We start from the raw sequence: 15,994 nt of genomic DNA, 5'->3' as shown, positions 1-15,994 counted from the left end.
ACCACAGATTCTAACATTTTCTTTCATAAGGCAAAGAAACAAGAAAAGCTATAATGTTTTAGAGATATAAAAATGTTTCTGCACTTAGCTTGTGGCAATATCATGTAGTCAACTAAAATAGCTGCGCAACAATGTTTTCTCCATTTTAGTATGATTTAGAAACTTGTGTCGAGTTTATCACTGAAAAAGGCAAAATTATCTATGATCTGTATGAATTAAATGCAGAGAAGATCCTTGGCGAGGAGATTGCTTGAAGCAGTCATTGTCCCTTCATGTTAGAGAAGCATCTTTTCCTCCCTTTTCAAGAGATATTTGTTTTGTCACATCCTGGCAATAAAGACTGTTGCTATGGAAAACACACAATGGAGCTGGCATTGTGAACACAGACACAGCTCATCCTCTGACAATTATGTGTTTTCACCAGAAAGATTGCAATTTTCAAGGAGACAATACAAACAGACAGGGAGAGGGAGGGAAAAGCATGTAAAGCACGCTCACTCGAATTTCAATCAACGAGGGAGACCCTGAGGGTGATTAACAAAATGGCGGAAAAAAAACAGCTTCATTGTTGAAGAGGCATGTCAGTTTGCAGTCACCATGACATGACCAGGGAAAAACTGAGGAGGGCTCTATAGCTGTGCTGTGCTGTGAACGTGCTCTGCACCAACCGAGTGCCAGTTGTGTACAGTAAAGTCTGGAAATATTTGTACAGTGATTCAAATTACATAATCTTGGCTTTGAATGCCAATATCACATCAACCACAGAGGAATCACAACTATATTTTGTCCAGAGTCATCCATTTTCAAGGTCTCCAATGTAAGGTCTAAAATAAAATGTCCATTTTAAATACGTTGAGTATCCTTTGAAAGCAATGACTCCCTGATGTTTAGAATCCGTGCACCTAACTAAAGGAGGAGCTTGATACTTTGTGATGCTTTTCCAGGCCTTTATGCTGTAGTGGTCTCCAGTTGTTTGAAGGTCTTTCTGGCTTTCCAGTATTGCAAGTAAGTGATAGACTTGGCCATTGCAGTAGTTCACTTCATTACCTTCAAAAGTGTCTGGATTGCTTTCAGAATATGTTTTAACTTATCTTTGAGTTGCAAACACCAACCAGTCAACACTGTTGAAAGCGAGCTGACAATATAGTTGATACGAGTTTTACTGTCTTTCAGATCATAGTATGCTTCAGGCCACAGATCACTTGTTTGCAACTCGTGGTGAACACCCTGTGTTTTTTCCCTCCTTCACAGTGTTCTTCACCTGGCTGCATGTTCTCAAGCAGTTCTTCTTTACCATAGAAAGGATACTATGATCATCCACCACTCTTGTCTTCCACAGATGTCCAAGAGTTCATGCACATTTACTATCTATGGCTTCTTTCTTTTTAAAGGATGCCACTGGTGTCACTTTCCTTGGGAGCTGTATGCCAAAAACAATGCTTCTGAATATTTTAGTGTTCTGTTAATGGCAAAAGTTTCTCAGTTCTTGAGTTCTGACCCAATATTATAAAAAGAGTAAGATTCAAGTAAAAACAAAATCATCAAGGACGAGTAACAGAAACAGAATAGCAATACCAACCTGCATAACAGCATTGAAGAAGCAGGTGTTACCAAGGTTATTGATTCCCTTAACAGGGACCAAAGCACTGCTGACTGAGCTCTTGCCTTTTGGTGGGTCAGCATAATCTGGTGGTTCTTCTCTGAGTTTTATGATCTTGGGTGATACTGCTGGAACACATAAAACAAAGAGGTACAGTAAAAGGCTATAAGTTAGAGTTAAATGGCAGGATTATAGTGTGCACGTGGTTTTGAATTAAACCTTAATATTATTTTTCATAACAAGACTGAAGTCAAGATGCACCAAGTGAAGTGGGGGTCTTGAACAAATTTCCATTGTCCTGGAATACTGGCCAAAAAAAAGAAAGAAAAAAAAAAGACTTTGCCTTGCACCAAAACTGGGACTGGGAGTAAGGTATTGGGATGGCAGCTGGAAGGAGAGCTGGGTCATTTGGGAAAGCAGATGACAGCTGTAGAAGTTTCCGCTGGTTAGTGGTGGAGGAGTGGGGGTTGGGGTTGGAGAGATGGCTCTCCAGAGCCAGCTGTTACTCCTGATCACCAATGAAAACTAACCTTCCACAGAAAGTAAGACACAGATGGTCAGAATCTAACAGTGGCATACAGCTTGCTGGGGACAGACTAGAGTTAGTACTGGAGCAGTGTGGGCTGATGGCGTGCCAGCAGCTAGCAATATAGCTAAAACCATGATGGGTCAACAATAACACGTTACTGACACATGCTAGTCTTCTTCACTAGTTAACTTATTGTTCTTAACATGACATCTTACTTTTGGAGTTTATCATGGTAAAAAATCATGAATAAATAAAAAACATAAATATGTGACAGTTGCAGCTTCTTCAGGTAAAACGCAGCTGTTGTTCAGAAACAAACGCCGATGTGGGAACACACCATAATCCTCTACAGATTGGCTTTTTTAATTTAGCAGCCTTAGGCACAGAAAGAGGTCTACGCAGTGAACCAGCAGTAATGAGAATACCAATGTAGCCATTATCAACTCCCTAAAACGATCACTGTACACAGCTGAATACTGAAATGAGAAACAATGAATGTGTTCTGTTTGGTATTAAAGAAGAAAATAGACTATTTTAAATGCTAAACAATAACCAAGCCAGGAATGAGACACACAAGCAACTCAAAAATGTACTACTCTTTAATTAACATTACCTATTTGCAGTGAAGAATGAGAAGATATTTCAGTCAGAGTGCATTTCATTTGTCAAATTAATTCATGAATATTTTGAAAGATTTATTTGTTTGTCTGTCAGGAGAAAGCTTTTCTTTAATTTCTCTAATGATCTGGAAACTTGATGTTCATCATATTTTTGTCTATTTAGTCCTAGTACTTTGGGATTTTCATTAACAGGATCTGTTTTTCTGCCTTAAACAGTAAAGGGCAAAAGCATTGAGCCACCGTTCATTTCTTTATATTTTGCTTCCCAGCAACCAGACTTTCTTGTAATCTTTTAAACTGGTCTTGAGCAATAGTTCTCCAGGCTTTCTGAAACTCTTCTGAAGCTCTTTTTTCACTCATTTTTTAGAGGAATATTTTCTTGTTTTTGTTTATTTCTTTGTTAATCCACTTAAAAAGAAAAAAAAATGCACCTAAATTAAGGATGAACCAGTGTTGTATCCATACATAACAGATAACTGTAATAGCAGCCTGTTGCAATACACAATTTGTTTCCTTTTCTTCACTAGAATGTGTGAATAATGTCAGAATCACAGTTTTGACAGGTATATAATAAACTTTTTGCACCATCAAGGTGATTACCAAAGAGCTATTAGCTGAAAACTTGGTATAAAATATCTAGGTATGATGCACCTAAGAAGTCATCATAGCTCAAAAAGAAATATGATGCATCTGACCCTTCAGTTCTACTGTTCACTAAAGCCTCATCAGAAATGGTCTCACTGGAAGTGTTGCTGGCAGTTAGCCATTCTTAAGGAACGGAAACAGGGAGAAAAGGCTTATACAAGAACTGGACTGAAGATCAGTGGCAACAGTACTGATGGAGTGATGAATCAATATGTGAAATTATTAGTCAAAATCTTTTCAGTATTTACAGAGGTCAGGAAAGATTTACCACAGTGTCTACAGCCGTCTTAAAAGCACGCTGGAGGCTCTGCCATGGTTTAATGCTAAATTTCAGAGGATTGTGTTGGAGTGCTTCTTAAAAAATAATGAGCACATGAACTTGTTAGAATTGTACAAACCCAGTTTTTGATTTGTATCCTGTACTTTCCTTTATGTTTGCATATGTTTAAATGGTCAGAGGGCCCGGTGGCGCCAGTGTCCGGCAGCCTCGCCTCTGTCAGTGCGCCCCAGGGCAGCTGTGGCTACAATATAGCTTGCCATCACCAGTGTGTGAATGTGTGTGTGAATGGATGGATGATTGAATGTAGTGTAAAGTGCTTTGGGGTCCATAGAGACTAAGTAAAGCGCTATACAAATACAGGCCATTTACCATTTAAATAAACCACAACAACCATTTTCCATTTTCTAGAAAATTAGTAGTATATATAGAAATAGTGGCCAAAGTCTTTAGCCCAGTACGCTATAGTGAGGCAGATCATCTTGTAGATGATCCCCCCCCCCTGTGGTCAGAGTAAGGCACAAGTGATAGAAGTGAACACGGACAATCCCTGTTATGACCAAGACTGCAGCAATCTTTCAAGCTGGGTTTGTAAAAAGCTAAAATATATTCTTTGATGCAGTACAGGACAATTGAAATATGCCATTTGCAATACGCTCTGAATGGCATCCATATTATCCAATTGTGTATGTTTCTGTTCCGTGTCCTGTGTCCTGTTTGTTTGTATATGTCTTTTTGGCTGCTGTTACAACCAAATTTCCCCTTGTGGGACAATTAAAGGATTATTCTATTCTATTCTATTCTATTAACATTGAGAACTGAATTCTTCTTAGCAGTAGTCAGTCCTCAGTGTAAAGAATTTGTGAATACGCCAGCATGATTTAAAAAAAAATCTAATAGTTTGTTATTGTAGTATTAAAAAAATTCAGAGTCAAAGGATTTTCATGTCATTTTAATCGTATTTAAAAAATATTGCTGAACAGAAGTTACAACAGTTGACGTAAAAAAAAAAAAAATTCAATGAGTTTCCTACTGCATAGAAAATATAACCTCTCTTCTGAGCTGATAATAAGACATTTCATTACAAAATGGCAAATTCTTGCAGGGACTGATGGAAGCACTTTCAGGTCCAAAGGCTGTTGAGAAATCCAATAATTGCAGAGAAACACAAAGAGAGTTTGGTCCATGAACACTTTATACATATAAGCGAGTCAAGAGAGCAAGCTAGCAGCGAGGTCACTAGCCTGAACCTGCTTATGTCCAAACCGAGAAATTCAATACAACAGTAAACCTTTAAAAGAACCTGCACCTTTGCTCTTGCCTTTCTCTTCCTCAAAACAAAATGGCCCTGCATTTGCACATATTGAATTTATAGAATCACTCTTTGTGCATGTTTACTGAAAAAGCTATTCAACATACAGCGATAGGTAAGCCCACTCTTGGCCGCTACCAAGCAAGCTTTCCCTCCCCAAGGCCAAGGGCATTAAAACGACCGTCCTGGTCACAGTCGGTGGAATGTGAGCCTTGGACTTTTATTTGTGGCCTTAAAAATTTGCATTTTATACTAAATCAAATTCCACTAAACAGTGTCTAAAAAAAAGGTCAGCTTTTCTTTTACATAGATTTGAGAAGAAATACCACAACAACTCTGTCACAATGCACAGTGCATAGTTTTTTTTTCCGTTGTATTTTCTTGCCTGCACCAATGCTGCTGCCTTAAATTATATTGCTTTAACAGAAAATATTTAGCGCTGATGAGAAATGAAGCAAGCGTATTTAAGCTTGTCCTCTAGATTTGGGATCAAGAAGGCAGGGGCGAGGTTCAGCTTGTCGGGACAACATGCTGCTGAGACGCTCCACCCAGTGGTGCTAAATGCATCTGGCTCTCTGTGCTGGCAACATCTGGAGGCCTATTTTCAATTTCAATATGCAGCCATAAGGGAGCTCCCATATGTCATCACATACAATGCATGGAAAACAAGTGGGGATGAGGAAAGGCCATGGCCTGATCGAAGGGAAAAAAAAAAAATCGGTGTATTTTTGGAGTTTTGGTGTGAGACTGAGAAGGTGTGAAAAGAGACATTTACGCACGTATGGACAATTGAGCAGAAGAGATAGTTGAGTGGGAGTAAGAGTGTGTAAATGAGCATGTCTACTTGTTGTGGTATTTGAGAGACACAAAAATCAACAAAGTGCAACTTGAGTGCGAGAGCCGAGACCTGCACTTGAGCTAAGAGAGAAGCAGAGGAATGAGGGAATGAAATGGATGGAATGGGGATGCCGATGGACACACACTGCATCTGGGACCGTCACCCAAGGTAAACAATGTTCAGGGAGCCATCTGGCTGAGACTGGAGGCGGAGGAGGGTGTGGGGGAGTGATGGGCAGAAGAGGGCAGTGTGGGGGAGTAGAGCGTGGAGGGAAGGGTTGCGACGAGCACAAGCATATGGAAAAGCAGATTTTTCCTCTCCCCGCAGCAGTCAGCGCAGGCAAATGTCAGCATGAGCTGCATCCACGCTTGACTGTGCTGCACTCGGCACCACCACCTGGCTCTCCTTGCTCAGCCACCGAGTATGGGCAGCAGTGACACTGTGGAGCCTTTCCCCAGGGCAGAGGAAAGCATCGTGGTGCTCGAGCTCACCCACATGCATGCATATACACCAACACCTCCTGTACTCCCTGCTCTTTTTCACACAACGGAAATACAAAGAAACATGCTTACTTTGGCAGGGAATATTACTAAAAGTACTTGCAAAAGAGAAAGAGAAAAAAAACAACAAACTGCCTTACATGTTCGACATTATCAAGCTGAAGCAAGGCTAACATCAGACTAAAATTCAAGCTCACAAAACAAAACATAACCAGTTTTGTTAAAAATTAATATTTTCAACTTTATTTTTAGCAGCAGCGCACCACAAAGACTTTTTTTTATATCTAAGAGAAACTTAATGTAAATTTATACTGATATCATCAAGACAAAGCACAGGAGTCTGCAAAAGTCTATTTTCAAAAGGCCTTTACTCTGCCTTCTTAATGCAGTTCACAGTTGGGCTGGGAGACTGTCAAATGCAAAGGCCAGTGGGCGTCATCCACGTTCACTTACAGTGCAGCAGTGCAGAGGGCCAAGGCCGGCTCACTTCATGCAGAGCAGCCAGTCAAGAGGAAGGCCAGGCAACACCAAATGTCTTATTAATTTGCTAATTTGTTGTGACTGCAGGGCATGAAAAGCCCGTTTCCTTGCCATCTGAGGCCAAGAGAACCCAGTGCCATGTTACTTACAGACACACACACATTTAAGCACACAGATTTTACTACCCACTATCTGGCCTACTTTCATGTGCGGTGGTGGGAATAAAGACAGAAGCACTCTTGATTACCTCCATGAAAGCACCACCAGGGGACAAGCCTCTTACTGGCTACTGACTCGGCAAAGCTAAACTGACAGTAAACTAAGAATTATGGCTTACAAAATTAACAACCAGGGTGAGGAAATCAGGTGAATAAAAGTGCCGTAATCCAACTACAGAATATCTCTGATTTAAGCCACGGTCTCAAAACTGGAGGCTAGAAGTGCAATTCTGAGTACAACAGAGACAAACAGCCCTGGTGCAAACAATATGTAAATATTCCTCATATAAACATGTGATAAATTTCCCACCATGACAGCAACCTATTTAGAAAAGGATTTAATGTGAGTGTGACCAACACCACACAGCAATAAACTTTTTGCAAACAAAACTGTTTTGGCCTTTGAGAATTGGAGAAAAAAAATTATAAAAGGGAAATGAGAGATAAATCCATGTTATTTCTGATCCAGCAACATTCAGAGTCAGCCACTTAATGCAGCTTTGATGTGCTGACTCTTACCTAGGGGTCCGTGTCTGTGTCAGCAGATATGAGAACATGAAACTTCTTACAATAGGAAAAGAAACAAAGGCAGAGCACATATATAAGTTGTGCAGCTACATTTGTCTGACACGACTGTGCACTGTATTCAGGTCAGTAGTAGTGATGCTGCAGTCTGTACAGTTCTTTACTGCATGCCTCCTATTGGGAATGCAGAAAATGTTGGGCGTACACACAGGGCAACGTGGCTGGATATCAACTAAAACTGTGTGAACTGGTCTGGCGCTTTTAGAGGAGAGTGACTGAAGCAACAACCTATGAGAGGGAAGGATATCGCAATCTGACATCAGGTCAAAGTCCTCCATTTAGAATGTTTCTGGAAACATGCAACAAGGTTACCTTCACATCCAAAACTTAGGAATGTCGACTATAGCAAGCTGTCAACCACACAGCAATGACACAACCAATGAAGCACATTATATGTGGATAAGGCTTTACTGGTGCAAGTTCATGTGCACAGGGTGGGCTTTAATTAATGTTAAAATTAATGTTTAATACAAGGATGTTTATGATGATTTGGCTATGTTAAAAAAAAGAAAAAAAATTGTAAAGCAACCCTGAATCATTTTGAAAGGTATTTAAATAAAATTGCTTGAATACATTAATACACACATGCAGTCCAGTGATACTGTATATTAACACTCAGATTTTCTTACAATTATAATGCAAAGAATGACTCGATTCACAACAAACATTTTAATTTGCTCCACAAAGACTCCCCAGCTGTCTTACATGCTGCATTCTAGCCCCCCTGAGGTCAAGTCGCTTTTTTACCCGGGACTCTGGCACTTGAGCTGAAGGCCTTGATGGTGAGAGACCACAGTTAATCGACTTTCTTTCTTCCTGAAGCTGTTGTTGTACAAAATTATTATAGATTTGGAAAAAAATCCTTGCTGGGCTCTTTTGTGCTTAGGGACTATAGGAAAGAGAAAGAAAAAAAAAACAGAGTACAACAGCAGCTTCTTGAGAAACCCTGGCCTCCACTGAAATGCAATTTCACAAGCTCCTCAACAAGCAACGACCATCTATTTTGCTGCAACAATGGCTGTCCGCTTCTATACCCATTTGGCCGACCGGTGTGGAACAATCAGGTGGCAAGAAAGGTGACAAAAAGGTGACACATAATTCAAAGAAGCAGAGCTGTTGGTAGCTACAGTCCAGCTCGGCAGATCAATCCCCACCAACAACGGACTGTGGCCTGGCACTGTGTACAAAAAAAGGCTATTCCACAGACATAGGTATATAAAACAAAACACGCAACACTGCTCACCTATAGTCTTTAAAAATGAACAACACAAAATCAAAAGTGTATACCTATGTAAATTTGTCAACCCACCACATGTCTAACTTATGAATTCTCTGTACATTTCTTTTAGAGTCTGTGTGTAACACACACTATGTAGACACTTTTAAAACACTTCAAAGAATCTGAATTTTTCAGGTATGTAATGTACTTAGAGGAGAAAAGATATTCAGATTTATTGTGCCAGGAAGAGCTTGTACTCTGTGCTGCAAAGAACACTTTGTGCCAGTGAGAATTCAGTTAAGTGTATTACTGAAACTTAAAGCTCTTTGTAGAGGCCAAGTGTATAGTATGAGCTGGAAGAAAATAGGGTATCTGCTTGACTTGAAAGTTATTTTTAACATTCGGCGTTATGTGTATCTGTGAATGTGTGTGCATGTCCACTGAGAGTTAACGCGCTCCAGCTGTTAGGATCCAGTTGCTCAGACTTGTTGAGGACCCTGGCTCCCACTAGTGCAGCACACAGGCCCAGAGGTGGTGAGACATACAGCAACTTAACAGAGGAAGCTAGGGACAGAAACGGATAGCGATGGAAAGACAAAGAACGACAGATCACAGGGCTGAACCCTGCGCAGCTGCGCTTGTTCTTCAGGGAACCCAGCCGGGGAAGCAGCGCTCAAGCGCTTAATTCCACAAATATGTGCAGTCATGCAATATGCAAGGTGGGGGCAAGGGAGGGAGTGAGGGGAGAGATAGCTGCAGAATCAATCTTGCAACTTCCACAGCCATGGCTTAGATTGGGGACCAGCTTGCCTGGGCCTCAGTGGCTGGCCTCTGGCCACTGGCAACTGGGCAGCATGCAGCGGGCGATGCAGAGACGGCCTGAGAGACTGAAAGTGATGATGCCCACCACCCTGATCAACTACAGTCTGCTAGGAGGTCTTTCAGCACGCCAGCACAAAGCAAGAGATGCACACTGAGCTGAAGGTGTAGGTACATGTAAGTATTGAGAATGGGAGTTGATGTCTATATGGATGACTGACTCAGTGTGGGATGGGGGGCTCAGGTGGTCTAAGTGAGGGAAAAGGACAAGTCTGAAGGTAGTAAGTAATGCTGAAAATGCTGCAACTAAAATCCAACTCTATTCTACATCTAGTTCTTAGTATTTCTAGTAAGTTTTATTGCTTTTAATGACAAGTTTGCTGCTCTAATTCAATTTTAGACCGACAGAAGGGTAGAAAGAATATTCTTCAAGCACTTAGCAGCATAGAAAAGCAAAACAAAACAAAACAAAAAATCAGACAACCATTTCACCCATTTGAATAGTGTGGGGTGTCTCTGCATGAAGAACAGTAGGTCAAACTTCACATGACCATTGCCACCAGGGGGAGCAGGTGTACTGCAGCCGACTGCTGGAATGTCAGCCCTTCACTTAGAAGAATAACTTTTCTGATAGGAGCCCGTCTTATTTGTGGATCTGGCCACAACGCAGCCGCTAACTGGCTCATATACTGTTATTGTGCTTTTGCCTTCTACTCATAGACACAAAACCTAGACTGACCAGAATATTAAGCAAATTATGTAACATGAGATGTATTCAACTAAAGAAAGGATCACCAGTTTAAAGGAATGATAAATCTTGAGCTACACTGTCATTTGGCCCTGCTGAAACTGCAGTAAGCATGTACGTTTTGTATAACTGAGGCTTAATTTGACAACAGTGGATGGCCAGAAAACACCTTACCTGATGTTGCCTTGACAGAGTGCTTTTGTAAAAAGTCCAGGCTCTGAGCCAAGGCCTTCTTGTTGCAATGAGTCGAGAGCTCTTCACTGCATTCGAAACACCTGTCACAAAGAGAGAGGTTAATAAGACCGGGTTCATTTTACTTTAGAAACTAATAAGACAGTATTTAACATCCGAATTGCTTGGCTAGAGTGGAAAGCAGTTTAGAAATCATGATTAGGGATGGGAATTGATAAAAATGAATCAGTGTTGGGGTCATTACTCAAAAATATATTACATATATTACACAGAACACCTTTCTTAAAGTGTTCTTCTACTTAATTACTTCTACTAAAAACTACTCATTACGTTACTTTCATGTTACTCTGTAAAATGATCTGAAACGCAACGTCTCATAATTACCATTTAACTACATAAACCTACAGGCTACAGCCCCACACACCAGCACAAATCCCTATCCTAATAAGAACACACGTGATCTTTCTCTTAGTATTGATGTATGAACACAAATCAAAGATGAAAACCAGAAAAGAGACTTTAAACTGATCGTCACAGTGATTTTACTGTAGAAACATGAACAGGTAGACACGGAGGCTGCAGCCAGACCGCTCAGGCTCTGTTACCTGTTGAATTTAAGCAGCGGCTTCACCGCGAATAACTGCTTACTTTATCACGGTGCTGTTCTGGTGTCAGCATTTACTCAGCTTTAACATCCCATCTAGCTTAGCACAGTGTCGGTGAAAGTGCTTGTAAAGAGCCAAAGTTGTGTTAACAATATAATGCAGTTGTTTCTGTCTTGGAGCAGTCTCCACTTCATTATCGTGCTCTCATTCTTTTATGCAATAAAAATAAAAGTAATGTCCATATCCATGCTGTAAACTGTGACACTTTTTTCCTCCCCTGACACACAAACTGAAATCAGCTGATTGCAGCAAGAGCTCAAGATCTGATAAGCAGGATCGATAAGCAGGCAGACTAATGGTTCCAATGGATTGGACTACTGGGAGCTGGTTCTCGATTCCCATTCCTAATTATAATGGTGGAAAACAAATTTTATTTTATTATTTATGAGCCTAAAATGATGTAAAATAATTTACAAATAAACAAACTGGTCTTAGAATTGTGGTAGCCAGGATCAAAAAGACTGCAGGTGCCTGTTGTTTTCTATTTGAGCTCACATGCTGGCAGCATTCTGACACATGCCATCGCAAGGTGACAAACAGGGCACCATTGTGTGCAGCCTTTGCTTCTTTTCATGACAGTTCACAATTAACTTCCTGGGTTTCTCACCAGGCCTTCCATGTGCTCAAACTGATGGTGATGCAGTGTGACTCTGGGTGGAAAGCCTGTTGATGCTTCACAACATGCTGGATCCCTGACTGGTTACAGCCCTGTAAAAACAGAAATCTTTGTTGGCAACCATAAAATACACTCTGGGCTCACAACATTTAAGGTGCAACAAATCTTCAAGAGCACAGTAGGGTGAAAATCTTTATTCAGGGTCATGTTTAGACTTCCTCTTTTCTTGAAAGTTCCAACAGGCCTAACCACTTCATTATGGACATTTTCTTCACTAGCCACGTACCCTAACAAACAAACCTGAATGCCTAACCCCAAGCCCAAACCTAACCATGACCTAATTGTAACCCTGAAACTAAAACCACATTTTAAGTCTCAAAAATGCCTTCAACCTCAAGGGGAGGTGCAATAACTGAGCATCAGAATGATGATATAAGTGACTTTGGGCATAGCTTGGCTGTTGGTGGTAGAAGGGCTGAATATTTTAGAAACTGCTGATCTATGATTTCCCCCACAAAGCCAAGGCAACAGTAACTCAAATAACCACTTGTTACAACAGAGGAATGCAGAAGAGCATCTCTGAACATAGAACACATCAAACCTAGAAGCAGCTGCGTTACAGCAGCAGAAGACTGTGTCTGCAGAAAAATGAAGCCACAATTTACACGGGCTCACCAAAATTGAACAACAACATAAAAGTAAATAAATAATTTTTAAAAAATTGGTTTGTTGAGCATGACAATGAGTTCATTGTATTCAAATGGCCTCCACAGTTACCAGATCTCGATGCAACAGAGCAGGGCAGAATGTAAAATTAGCATTTTGGACATGCAAGCAGCAACTGTATGATACTATCAAATCAACAACGACTAAAGTTTCCAAGTAATGTTTCCAGCACCTTGTGTAGCATTCCAGCCGGACTTTATTCAGACGATGCACTCAATGATCATTACGGATGGACCATGGTGGGGTATTCCAACCCATTTATTCACAAATTGCCATAGACACATCGTAAGAGCTGTTCGCCTTCCAGCTAGATGCTAATTTTAAGATGGATGGAAAACGATAACCTTCTCATTTAATCCTTTCTGCGGCAAGCAGTTGCGGTACGATCTTCCTTCCCGGAAGTTGCCCGTTACGAATTTCAAAATAAGAGTTTAATCTATATTATAAGGTATAATTCGTTCAGGGATTTAACTGTTTGAAAAATATCAAATAATCTGGGTCATTTACACTCCCACCAAATCATTAGTGTTCAAAAACATAACTCCATAAACATAGGAAGAAAGAACACAATGATTTCATAATACAAATAATGACCAAACAACAGAAGCATAGTATGCAAGGAATGGACTAGTCACCTTCCAACAATAAGACTAATTTTTGAACTGGCCGTTCGAGCACTGACCGCTTAGTAAGACGTTCACCATTTTTGCCAAGTTTCCTGTCACCTAGACAGAGCTTCACTCTCCTAACCAGTCCATCTCTGTCCATTGTAGTCTCTACGACTCTTCCCAACCTCCATTCATTTCTGGGCAAGTCTTCATCCTTCATTATGACTATATCCCCAATCTGCAGGTTTCTCTTTGGGGTGTGCCAGCGTTGTCTAAAGGCAATGTTGGCTAAGTACTCTTTCTGCCAACGGCTCCAGAACTGCTCGGCCAAATATTGTACATGGCGCCATCTCTTTCTCGCATACATATCTTCCCTTATGAACTTGCCGGGGGGAGGAAGGGCCATGGTAGACTTCAGGGTAAGTAAGTGGTTTGGTGTCAGTGGCTCAAGACTGTTGGGATCATGTAGGTTTTCAATAGTGAGAGGACGACTATTAACTATCGTCATTGCTTCATAGAAGAATGCTCGGAGGGAAGCATCAGGTAGGTTTCCAGGTGAGAGTCCAAGGGTCGCGTTGAGAACACTCCTGACTGTTCTAATTTGACGCTCCCACAATCCACCAACATGACTTGATCCAGGAGCATTTAGGATGAAGTCACACTGCTTCTTAGAAAGGAAGTTCGTCAGTTTATCACCATCTAATTCCGTGAGGGCTTCCTGCAGTTCATTCTTGGCTCCTAGGAAGTTACTGCCTTGGTCAGATTTGATCTGGCGTACGGCTCCACGTATAGCAATGAAGCAGCGCAGTCCAATTATGAATGAGTCTGTAGATAGATCCTCCAGCATTTCAATATGGATGGCTCTGGAGGAGAAGCAGGTGAAAAGGAGACCATATCGTTTTCGCACACTACGTCCTTGCTTGCTATAGAAGGGTCCAAAGCAATCCATTCCACAGTAGGTAAAGGGTGGAGATGGATTTACTCGCTCTGGAGGGAGATCGGCCATTTTCTGTTCTTCAGTCCGTCTCCGAAGCTTCCGACAAACTACACATCGGCGAAGATAGGATGCAACCGTCCTGCCAATTCCTGGTATCCAGTAACCTCTTGTCCTAATTGCACTGAGAGTCATCCCCTTGCCTTGATGTTTGACTTCTTCATGACAGTATGCTATGATCATCCTTGTAACATGATGTTCCTTTGGAATGATGGTAGGGTGTTTAACTGAGAGAGGAAGGTTTGAATCACGGAGTCGACCTCCCACCTTAATCACACCATTGTTGTCCAAGAAGGGGTTGAGGTGATGTAGCTTGTTATGAGGTGGCAGCTGACAACCTTTCTTCAGTAGCCGCACTTCCTCCGAATATGTTTGTCTCTGCAGATCTTTGATGATGAGGCGCTCGGCTTCTTCTCTTTCCTGCACTGTAGAGAGGCCGATTGACTTATCCTTGTTGATCCTTCGAAGAATGCGAGCCACTGCACAGATGGCACGAGTCCAGGATGAGAACTTTGCCAGCCGATAAGTAAGAGAATCTTGTTCTACAGTTTCCGTGTTTAGAGTCCGTGTTTCCTTAACTTCTGGATCTCCGACTGACAGTTCCGGAGCCACCTCTTCTGAGAGGTCAACTCCCTTTTCCCATAGAAATGCAGGGCCGGTAAACCAGTCCGATGATATTAGCTCATGGACAAAACAACCTCTAGAAGCACGATCCGCAGGATTCTGGTCAGTAGGGACGTATCTCCATTGCCTTTGATTCGTGTAGAGATGTATCTTCTGGATACGGTTGGCTACGAATGTATGAAAACGTCGAGCCTCATTATTGATGTACCCTAGTACAACCTTGGAATCGGTCCAAAAATGCTCTTCAATGTCCGCATATCCAAGTTCTTCCTTCAAAACATTGCTGGTTTTCACAGAGATGACTGCAGCCGTCAACTCTAATCTTGGGATCGTGGTGACCTTTGTTGGGGCGACACGAGATTTGGCCATGACTAAAGCACAGTGGATGTCTCCTTCTTCATTGCTAAGCCTCAGATATGAACACTGTCCATAGCCAGTAGTGCTTGCGTCGGAGAAGTGATGTAACTCACGTTTAATAACCCTTCCGAAATCTGCCGGGGCATAACTTCGGGGTATATTTATCCTCTCCAAGTTGTTGAGGTCGTTTTTCCATTTCTCCCACCGTGGACGAAGTTCGTTGGTTAGAGGGTCGTCCCAACCTGTTCCATGGCAGCACATCTGCTGCAGCACTTCCTTTCCAATGAGCAAAAAGGGGGCTATGAGACCCAAGGGATCGTACAGGGATGCAACAATGGACAATATGCCTCGACGTGTTGCAGGCTGTTCCTTAAGGTTGGTGCTGATCTTCAGGCAGTCTGATTCGACGTGCCATTGGATACCCAACGCTCTCTCTGAAGGTAAGTTATCAAAGGCAAGGTTGAGGTCTTTAATGTCTGATGCACGTTCAGTTGCTGGTATGCTTACCAGGACAGCTTTGTCATTGGACACAAACTTGTGGAGCCTAAGACCACCCAGGGCACAAAGTTTTCTGGCTTCTTCTGCTAACTTGATAGCCTTCTCTGAGCTGTCTGTACTTGTGACTCCATCGTCGACATAGAAATTTCTCAGAATGAACTGAGAGCCTAATGGGTATCGGTCCTTATTTTCTGTAGCCAAATGCTTCAATCCGTAGTTCGCACAGCCAGGCGATGAGGCTGCGCCAAAGATATGCACCCTCATACGGTATTCTTGGGGCTGTGCACCGAGATCTCCTTTCTTCCACCAAAGGAAGCGCAGGTA

The 15,994-nt window shown here is 41.7% G+C and overlaps 2 protein-coding genes across 3 annotated transcripts in view; one reads left to right on the top strand and one right to left on the bottom strand.

The window, feature by feature from the left end:
* Window positions 1–15,994, top strand: part of tstd3 (thiosulfate sulfurtransferase like domain containing 3) — a 28,155-nt gene that overhangs the window by 3,309 nt on the left and 8,852 nt on the right. The gene's annotated exons all lie outside the window — the stretch shown is intronic.
* usp45 (ubiquitin specific peptidase 45) overlaps window positions 1–15,994 on the bottom strand; it is a 42,791-nt gene that overhangs the window by 20,405 nt on the left and 6,392 nt on the right. The window contains exons 4-6 of one of the 2 annotated variants that reach the window (XM_026183566.2): window positions 11,855–11,955; window positions 10,565–10,665; window positions 1,580–1,728 (exon numbers count right to left, since the gene is read on the bottom strand). In XM_026183566.2, coding sequence (XP_026039351.1) covers window positions 1,580–1,728; window positions 10,565–10,665; window positions 11,855–11,955 — 351 coding nt within the window. The remainder of the gene's footprint in view (window positions 1–1,579; window positions 1,729–10,564; window positions 10,666–11,854; window positions 11,956–15,994) is intronic. The other variant, XM_026183568.2, reaches the window with a different exon arrangement.

This window comes from Astatotilapia calliptera, chromosome 11 (assembly GCF_964374335.1).
Source record: "Astatotilapia calliptera chromosome 11, fAstCal68.1, whole genome shotgun sequence".
NCBI classification, from domain to species: domain Eukaryota; kingdom Metazoa; phylum Chordata; class Actinopteri; order Cichliformes; family Cichlidae; genus Astatotilapia; species Astatotilapia calliptera.
The sequence above is the reverse complement of the archived record's forward strand: the minus strand, read 5'-3'. Positions and strand labels throughout refer to the sequence as shown.